The 10,201-nt window shown below is 31.3% G+C and overlaps 1 protein-coding gene across 1 annotated transcript in view; it reads right to left on the bottom strand.

Annotated features, from left to right (window-relative positions):
- The window catches only part of LOC134237532 (uncharacterized), a gene marked incomplete at its 5' end in the record, with an annotated part of 24,121 nt that extends 14,557 nt beyond the window's left edge, over positions 1–9,564 (bottom strand). Inside the window, 5 exons of the mRNA XM_062719617.1 lie at positions 805–935; positions 1,710–1,758; positions 8,479–8,598; positions 8,774–9,005; positions 9,506–9,564. Coding sequence (XP_062575601.1) covers positions 805–935; positions 1,710–1,758; positions 8,479–8,598; positions 8,774–9,005; positions 9,506–9,564 — 591 coding nt within the window. The remainder of the gene's footprint in view (positions 1–804; positions 936–1,709; positions 1,759–8,478; positions 8,599–8,773; positions 9,006–9,505) is intronic.
- Between the last annotated feature and the right edge of the window lie 637 nt (positions 9,565–10,201).

Consider the following 10,201-nt stretch of genomic DNA (forward strand, 5'->3'; position numbering starts at 1 on the left):
ACCACCATAACCCCTGATTGAGGTGTCCTGAAATAAACCATTTTGGAAGAGGCCACGCTCTTTCTTATCATACATATAGTCATGTTCATTGGTATAATATGAGCAAAGAAAAGGACTTTCATAAAAAATTAATACATTTCACTATACAATCATTAGAGTCTACCCTTAACACCAGAACCCTTGACTGGGGGCCATGAAATTCCCATGTTTGGAAAAGACATCTTTCCTCATCATAACTAGGTACATAGTTCATTGGTTCAATATCCAGGACCAGAGGAGATGGTTTAAAAGAATATATTCTCACTAGGCAGCCTTATTCATCATAACTTTCTATTGTTTTGTTCATTTATTACCATAGAGCAGAGAAGGTTCAAAGAATAAATGTATTTCCACAATATTATTTAAAGATCCCCATCCTAACACCAAATCCCCTGACCCAGCCGCCCTAAAATCAAACTTTTAGAAGAGACATTCTTGTTTATCACAACTATGTACTTAGTCAGTTTAATACCCAGGAGCAGGGAGGATTTTAATTCTTTTTTTATTTTGATGCTGATTTATTTGTAATGAATCCAGGCAGCAATAAGTTTTGTGTCCTGTGTTGATGTGACTCAAAAACTAGTAAATAAGTAAAAACAAAGATACGTTGTATTGGCAGTGCTTAGAATTTTTCTTTTCATCCCTCTTTTTGACATAAAATTTTAAGTTTTTTTTCGAGAGAGGATTAATACAGTTGAACAGGATAAATGAAAACATAACATTTGTATTGCAACACTTATTTGGCTCCAGTGGTATATTACAAACCTGGAAAATATTCCTTTGATCTTTTTTTCCGTTCTTTTAATTTCTTACGATAACATATCACTCCTATGATTACTATTCCTGTAATTGCTGCTGTAACTATAAATATCCATCCGATCCAAATATAGGAGAATCTGAAAATGGTCGAAAAATTACATGTGCAAGTACATATACATTGTAAACAAACAGCTCTTGAATTATACTTTTACTGAATGAAATAACAAATATGTATATATTGATAAAAAAAATTATGTGGAAAAACAGATTATTTTTAGGATTTGTTGGAGTCTTTTGCCTAATGGATTGAATTTTCTTTAAACTGTACCAAGCTATAAATAATACATCACGGCAAAAATTGGTCGACAAAAATGTTTGCTTAACACAAGTTCCAGGTATTGCTTTGGGTTTTTTAAAGAATACATATGCATGTGAATTTAAGAAATTTTTTTTTTGTTTATTGATACTAGCATGAGATTTTTTTAACAGTGTTTCAAACGTTTCGTTTGCCTATAAATAGAAGGAAAATGGTTTACAAGTAGTTTTTAATATCGTATTTTTTAACAACAGGCATGATTAATTTTGTTTTTAAAAATATTTTTGGACAGCAGGCACTGTCCTTCCCATTAATAATTAATTAATAACCATGATTATGTCCAATACATGCAAACTTTCACTTTGCAAAATCTACTAGCATTCCAAATGTAATCGTTGATGCTGACTTATTGAAAATAAATCAAGTTGATCTCATTTGCCTGCATAGTGATTTTTTTTTCTTTTTCCTTTAAATTCGGCAGCACAATATATATTGTTTACATTGATTTCTTGATTGGTTTTATTTTCAAAATAAAGAACACAATTACATGTAAGACATGTTCGGCTATTTAAAAATTTTCAGAAACTATACTTACACGTTTGCATTTTCTGATACTGGCGGTGAAAATTTATAACACTCCTGATCTGAAATATCAAAAATAGGGACTTCATTTCTCCTTCTGTTAACATCCATAATTAGGTACATTGGTTCCAACATATATGATAAAAAATATTTCTGGTAATTAAGGAATCACTGTCTAGTTTGGAGATTATGACAGGGCATCAACAATAGTGGGTGACAGCTCTTCGTCGACAAGTGGTGCTGTCACCATATGAGTGAAAATTCTTGAGAGGGGCGTTTAACAACATAAAACCAACCAATCAATTAAGCAATCAATCAAATAGAAACAATTGAAATAATGTTCATTCATTGGTCTTTGAAAAGTTGTGTAATATGGTTAATTATCAAATCGGTCTATCACGATATATACTGTCGTTTGTACATATTATTGTAGCCGGTGACAAAACATACATTGAAACCGGCCTTTATACCTCCATGTGTAATGGACGACAAAATATACAGTCACTCATCGGCAGATTTTGTCAGGGGTGACAAAATGTATCGTGGAGATTTTGCACATATTGTGTAATATAATTTCAAGATCATATCTTTTAAAACCTTCTCGACAACAGCAAACCCATTATTCATATAAATACAGAGGCGTATGTTAAAATATGTTAAGTTGTTAATGGTTGGGCAAAAATGAGGGATCAAAATTCAACATAGACATGAGGATCAAAGTTTAACATGAAAACGTTAAAAGATAAGAAGCTATTTTAATTTTATACGGAAAAGCACAATTGTGAATATCTGCCAATGTATTTTTTCTGATTCTTCACCATTTGTTTTTTCCTCATAAAATTCACCTGCCTTGGAATATTTTTTTAAAGTTTATAATACACTTTAAGCACTAAGCTTACATATTCTGAAATTTGTTTTTATCTGTAAACCTTTGCTAAATATGATTTGTCCATCTTTGCTATTTTATTTAAGAATTTAGTATTTTTTCCATATTTCATTTTGCAAGACTACGGAGAAAACATTCAAAGAATTATCTACTTTTCTAACCCTTTGAGATGACATTGAGTCTTTTCCAAAAAAGAGTCTGTAAACAAAAAAACCCCACAAAATATGTTTTCTTTTATTCTTTGAAATATTTTAGGGTAATTAAGGTGTTGTCGTCTGATTGAGCAGAATTATTTAAACGATTTTTATAGCGACTTTCAGACATTGTTTTTATCTTCGTCTATGCCTGTTTTAAGATGAATAATGACCACCATCGAATAATGACCGGGGGTCATTTTTCGACAGCGAAAAATGACTCCAGTTCATTACTCGACGTAGAAAAATGACCCTTTTGCCCGTAGAAAAAGTGTCACTTCACTAAAAATTTGCAGAACCCACGTGAAGAAAAATGACCCCCGTAGAAAAATTACCCCCTGTAGATTAAAGCAAAAATTTTTAGGGGGCAAAAAAAAATTGGATAAAGAAGCATATTGGCCAAAATGCTCACCTGAGCTTATTGGGAATAAACTGATGATATGTTGATCTCATAACACCATTGTAGTATATTTTAAGGTAAATGCAATGATTCAGAATCTAAAGGAGTAAAAGATTTATCAAGCCTTAAGGGTTAGGTAAACATTGTTTTTTGATGGTGGAAATCATCGAACTGACAGAAAAAATCAGCAGTATTATATATTATTATATCCTCCGTTTGAAAAACGGGAGGGTATATAGTGATCGGGATGTCCGTCCGTCCGTCCGTCTGTTACGCTTTGAGGTATCCATCTTACTCTTACCCGCAAATCCTCATATATAAAATGATGTGTTTGTGAAACAGCTATGCCCCTGTATGGCAACAAAGCGAAGATTAAACTTTTCCTAAATGCAATTCAAATATATTGTTACCCAAAGTAGGGTCTTCTCACAAGAAATACAACTGCAAAATAGGAAAGTCCTAGCACCACTTGTTCAAAAGTAATGGCTAAAGATAAGTTTTTGAAAGATAGGTCAAACTCAAGGTCAAAGTTGATGATTTCTTAAGAAAATGTTTAATGTAACAAGGATTACATTTGTGAAGTATGAATACCCTAGCCCTTACCGTTCAAAAGTTATGGCCAAGGTAAAAAAAATCATAAGTACGGAAAACTCCAAGGTCAACGTCAAAAGGTAAATGTTTTTAGTATCCAATGAAAGGTAATGCCAAAAAACTACATATTTGAAGTATGAGAGTACTAGTATCTATCGTTTAAAAATTTTGGTCAAAGTAAAATTTGGCAGTTTTGTGTAAAATGGGATAAAAACTCCAAGGTAGAGGTCAAAAGGTCAAATTTGGTGGTACCAAAAGTAAGTTCTTGTCACAAAGAATATACCGGTACATATTAAATATGAAAGTCATAGCTCCAATAAATGTAAAGTTATGGTAAAGTTTAAGGTTTTTTCGGACAAACAAACCGCCAGGCAGACAGACGGACATACAGACGAACACAATAAAACTATAAACCCTCGAATCTTCTATTACGGGGACATAAAAAGAAATGGTCTTCAATTAACTTTTCATATTAATATACATTATAAAGAAGACGTTACAACGATGAAAATGTTTGTTCTGATTTTCATATTAAATTCTCTGAAAAATATACTCAGAACTGAGTAAAAGGGTTGTGTGAAACAAGAATTAAAGTAGAGCCTATGTCGGAAAAGTCTTTGTCACAAGATTTTCAAACTTTTCAAAATGATAAAAAAGTACTTGCTTATCAATCAGTTAAGATATCATATGTTTCCTTGTTTTTTAATCTAGAACAGGCTGTGAAACTTGGTGTGGTATTTATATACTGCGACTTCACATTTTCAAATATGTTTAGGGGTACTTGTCATTAAGGATATATGAAAAATCACAAAAATACAAGATAAGTCAACCATAAAAAAATTAGTCAACTGAACTCTATTAATTTTAGTCAATTATGCACCCTATATTTGTAAATATTTTTTAGAAGTCTTTGTCACAATAATTTCAATCTTTAATATGATGAAGAACATAGCCAAACGATTACAAAAAAAAAATTATTAAAATATATACCTTCCCCCTCTAACCATTGAACGATAGACTATTTACTGATACTCATATTCTTGACCTTTTTGCAATTACACGGATTTTAATAATTAAATGACTGTTTGGGGCTACTTTAAGATTAAATACTTATCAGAAATTGTACTTTTACTTTAAAAAGACCATATTTTATAGAAAAATTGTAATCAAACACCAAGAATATGAATAGGTAACAAATAATTGTTAAAAGGAATGCACATCATTTCATTATAGATAACACAAAAATGTACACACGATCAAACGATCAACAACACGTACATCTTTAACTTAAACACATTTCATCAAGATATTACACTATATGGCTGGCAACTCAAGATTTCTTACGATTTATGCATTCCTTCAAAATGGTTACATAACATTCAAATTATTACGAAAGTTGTATGTACATTGTAAATTCATTACACAAGATAGCCTTGGGTTTGTCAACTTCAGGTCTAGATCTGGTAAATAAAAGGTGCCTACATATTTTCTCTTATTCCAGAAATATATTACCATCAAGCATTATAAAGAAAAATATATATGAATTGAATTAAGATTATGTTGGTATGATTGAATTTCAAAATGCAATATTTTCTACCATTTTTATTGAAGCTGTCAAGTATGGGAAAAAGTGGCATTGAATTAAATATGAATGGGTTAGCACAGGTTTAACACATTTAGCAGTTATGATGTCATACGAAAAATGCTCTATATTAAAAGAAATGTAATGAATACTGTGTGCTAAATTAAAAGTTTATGTCTACATGTATAGTTTTTGCATTAGAATGACTGTGTATTTTACACTAGCCCATAGCTTTATAGAGCATATTTTTAGGACTTATCCTTACCTCATCCCCTTTCTTTTTTAGGAGGAAGTCGATATTGAACAAAAGCAAAAAACACCATACCTTTATTTTTCTATAAGAAGGAATTAAAAATAAGCTAAAAATAATCTACTATTCTACTAATTTTTAACTGTTACTTAGCCACAATACTTTCAAGTAAACCTCCACCAACATTTAAAGTATGCTTTAATCATGACGAAATAAATTATGACATGATAGTACTTGTGTGAAGGCTTAACTTCATTTCTATATTTTATCTAGAGCCTCTTTCAGAATTATTGAAAGGTATAGAGTTTTATTTACATTTTTGCTTCTCTTTTATTATTATTTTTTTGTTTTGATTTAACGTAATGTTCTTTGGGGGGGGGGATTTTCTCCTCTTTCATTGTCAAATAGTATTTGCTAAATTTAAACAAACTAAAAGTTGAAATGACGGAAAATTTAATTTTTTCTATTAAAGAGTACTTAAACCTGATTTTTGCATGGTTTGATTTCTAAAAACAAGTGGAATATCATTCTTTGAGCAAACATTATAAGGAGGATTATTAAAAAGAAATTTTATTAACTTGACAATCTCTGTTCAAACACAGTTTTAGCATTGAAAGACAACGTGAATCTCTTGATTATTTCATACGACTTTTTGTATTTTTCTGGTTACAGAAAATGTAAAAATAAGTTTCGCTGTAAAAAAGATATCAAAGAGTGTAAATTTTGTATCACTTTAAAGGGGGTCATTTTTCAATGGGGGTCATTATTTTATAGGACTAGCAAATAAAATAATGACCCCCTAGGATCCTTTTTCTACAAAAAATGATATTTTTCTACGGGTGGGGGTCATTTTTTGTCGTTGAAAAATGATCCCCCGATCATTATTTGATGGGGGTCATTATTCGTCTTTACACCTGCCTAATTTTCAATTGTGTGGTTAAAGTCATTAATACATATAAAACATCGTTTGGTTATGAATTATTCACACGTTCAAAAATGCTTGTTAAAAATTGAAACATAGTGGTTCGGAGTCTTAATCAAGAGGATCAAGGGTAACCCTCTTCACCTGATCACTGTGGTTAGGAAAAAAGCAGAAATAAGTTCAGTATTGAAAAGTTAAAATCCACAAAAGGTCCCGAACTTTCCTTCAAAGGGTCAGGGTATGATTTCAGCAGACATGAATCTGCACTAATTGAAGAGACCAAGTCTAATTATTTCTGTCTTAGGAATTTTTATAATTTTAATAATTAATTTTTACTGTTGGAATTATTGTTTTAAGATTTAAAAAATCGAAAGTTTACCACCCCGTTTTCTTGAGGGACCATCTCAAAAGTCGTCAAATTTTACTATTGGACTCTATTGGAATTTGCTGGAAAAGCGCCAACTGATCAAACTTTTCCCATATCTATTTGTGTTACTGCCCTGGAGATTTCTTTTTCATTCTAGTACATGAAAGTTATTGTAAAAAGTCAATAAATTGTGAAATTTAAAAAAAAATTCACCGTCTACTTTGGTGTAGGAATTAATTGCTAAGTTTATTTTTTCAATCCCAATACATCTAAAATTGCCACATTACGGTATAACTACATTTCAGTGTAGATGAATTATCAGCACATACAGGTTTTTTGTCGATAAAAAATTAGCAATTTTTAAATTGCTAGTATGCTTATTTAGATGTTCTGTCATGAGCAGTTAGTTTAATATCTATGTACGTCTTGAACATACAAGCGAGTCATGCGTCATTCCTCAACGTCATGCATCATTCCTCAACGTCATGTGTTGCTTACAAAATCCGTAAATAGGTACGTCGGTAGGCCACTTCAGCGTTTTTCACTAATTAGTGTCGTAAAAAATTCTGACCAGTAGGGATTACAGATGTTAATTTTGTATTAAAATCAAAATATTTGGAAAAGGCGTACAGTCGCAAAAATGACTGCATGAAATTAAAAAGCTGCTCAAAGTCATGAGCACTGGAATTAGAATCGGCATCGTTAAGGATGATGACATATCTATGACGTTTAATCAAATAATATTTTAACATGACGCATCTGGTCTGCTATGTGTTTTCATTTTTTTTTTCATCACTTCAATGAAACTGAAATTAAAATTGCTAAATCTTTGATTTGTTAAATGAAGGATAAATACTTATGAATATGCATTTACTGATTGATATGGAGGGCAACATGCGTTTTGTCACACCCAAGAACCAAACTGTCTGCATATGGCCATTACACAAATGACATACAGTTTGGTTTAAATGTCAATAAAACGCATTTTGCCTGAGAAAATAGTCAATGGATATTTTGTTATACATTTCCTTTTATTATTTTTGGCATACATATAATGTGTACTTTGTTCTGTAATGTACCTTAGGTCTGTCAATGTTTAACACCAACGAATGAAAATTATATTAAGTTCCGCCCATTATGTGACTAAGCGGTCCAACTCAATGACCGGTCCAACATCTCACTCAGCGGTCCAACATCGATTTTTATGCCCACTCAGCAAAACATTGGATATGTTTTACTTTTTGTAGATATTTGTAAATGAAACCATTTTTAAAGGTATAACAATAACAATTGTCCACTGTCCCAGAATGAAAACAGATGTAATACAATTACCACTTACAGTTATAAAAAGTCAGTACAATTTTTGATAGTTCATGTATTTCCGTAGAAAAAAATTTAAATATCTGAACTGAGGTTTCATAACACTTATACAGCACTTGATTTCAAAACTGTATTGCAAGCTTTTTTTATTTAAAAGAGGTTATTTGAAAGACATAATGCAAAGATTAAAAACATTTCATTAATTGACCAGCTAATATAAGTATGTTTTTAGTAGATATACACTAAATGATTCATTTATCTTTCACTTACATTCAAACGCACGGGAAGACAAGTAAACATTAGGGCACTTCTTTGTATGATTTCGACAGCTGATGTTTAAAGTAAGCATTACCCGCATTCCGCCGTCATTGTATTCTAGGCAGTATCCACCTACATTGTTGAAATATTGTAAATACTAGTATATATATATATATATATATATATATATATATATATATATATATATATATATATATATATATATATATATATATATATATATATATATATAATTAAAGTATATAAACATGATAAAACAGTTATCTTTCGTTGTTCCAATACATACCTGCTACCACAAATTCAGGGTAACACACTTCAACAGGGTGAGTTTGTTCTGTGTTCATAATGCAATGGTACAGAAGTTCCTTATTGTCTAGGCATTTTTCTTTCAGATTTGTGCAATTTTTTCTTTCCGCTGCACTTCTCCATTGCTCTTTAGTTGTTGGACAGGATTCCACAATTTCTTTTGTATTCATGCTCGCTGGGCAAGTGAAATTCTTGGTCATTACAACAGGCATCTAGAAATTGATTTAATTGAGTTGAATTGTTCATCAAAGCTTAGAGAAAAATCATTTTTAACAATGCAGAATTGATATGCTGCATTGTCTATTTCATGCATCTTTGAGTCAAATGGAAGCCTTCATATCAGGAATCAATTTTTACAACACACAAGCTATATGCTAGTTAAATGATCCTCGATTCACGTACATAGATATGGAGATGGTACCGAAGGCTAAATATGTTGATGGTTTCAATTATTGTTCACCTTAAACGAATCCTTTACAAGTTAAAGTTCCCCAAAATTTTTTACTTTATATTTATTCAAGGCGCTGGCACGATAAAGATCTCTCACTTCTCAATGGCCCTAAGTGCCGAGTAAAGTTCAAAATGTGAAGCCCTTCACCGGTACATTGGGACGTCTCTGCATGGATGAAAAATTCTCGCATGGGACGTAAAACAACATACAATCAATCATTCATCATTGTTGGATACATATTAAGAGAAAAGATATACTTACTGATAGGAAGGATATGATTACAAAAAAATCCCACTGCATCACCAACTTCTTAAATGCCCCTGCATAAGATAAAAAAAAGTGCATTCAATATGTTGTACATGTAGTTGGATATGTAAATTCACGAGAGCAACTTCTTTTTCAAGTGTACCGTAGGAAAAAATCGTGAAAACTCTAAAATAATCCTTCCACAAAATGCACCACTTTACATAATCTAAGAGAAGGGTATATGCCACTCAAGTTTTTTCAAGGTGTAACCCTACGGTCTTTCTGAGTTTAAAAGCATTTATTTATGTTAACCTCAAAAGTCGGTTCACACTGTCTCTATATATATTTCTATAAATCTAATAAATGCACTGTACTTAATTATAAAGCATTAATTTAACTTTGATAAAAAATTTTGATTTTTTATAAATCAATCTTAATAAATTTTAACTAATAACACATTTTTAATTATCAGAGATTGACCATGTATGTCCATTAAAAGCCTTTGATATATACATGTATGTTCGGCATGTGTGCATTGTTTAACATATAAGAAGTGTGTGTGTGTGTCAAGCGAGGAGGGGCAGGGATAGAGTGGAGTGTTTACTTCGGTTGTTTATCATTGTATAACTATGGACATAGAGGCACAATCCATTTTATTATTGGATGGAAAGAGAGAACGAGATTTTGTTTTTGGCTGTCTGCTGGTGATTT

The sequence above is a fragment of the Saccostrea cucullata genome, unplaced genomic scaffold (genome assembly GCF_032062105.1).
Source record: "Saccostrea cucullata isolate Sc308-1 unplaced genomic scaffold, CSIRO_AGI_Scuc_v1 ctg5829, whole genome shotgun sequence".
NCBI classification, from domain to species: domain Eukaryota; kingdom Metazoa; phylum Mollusca; class Bivalvia; order Ostreida; family Ostreidae; genus Saccostrea; species Saccostrea cuccullata.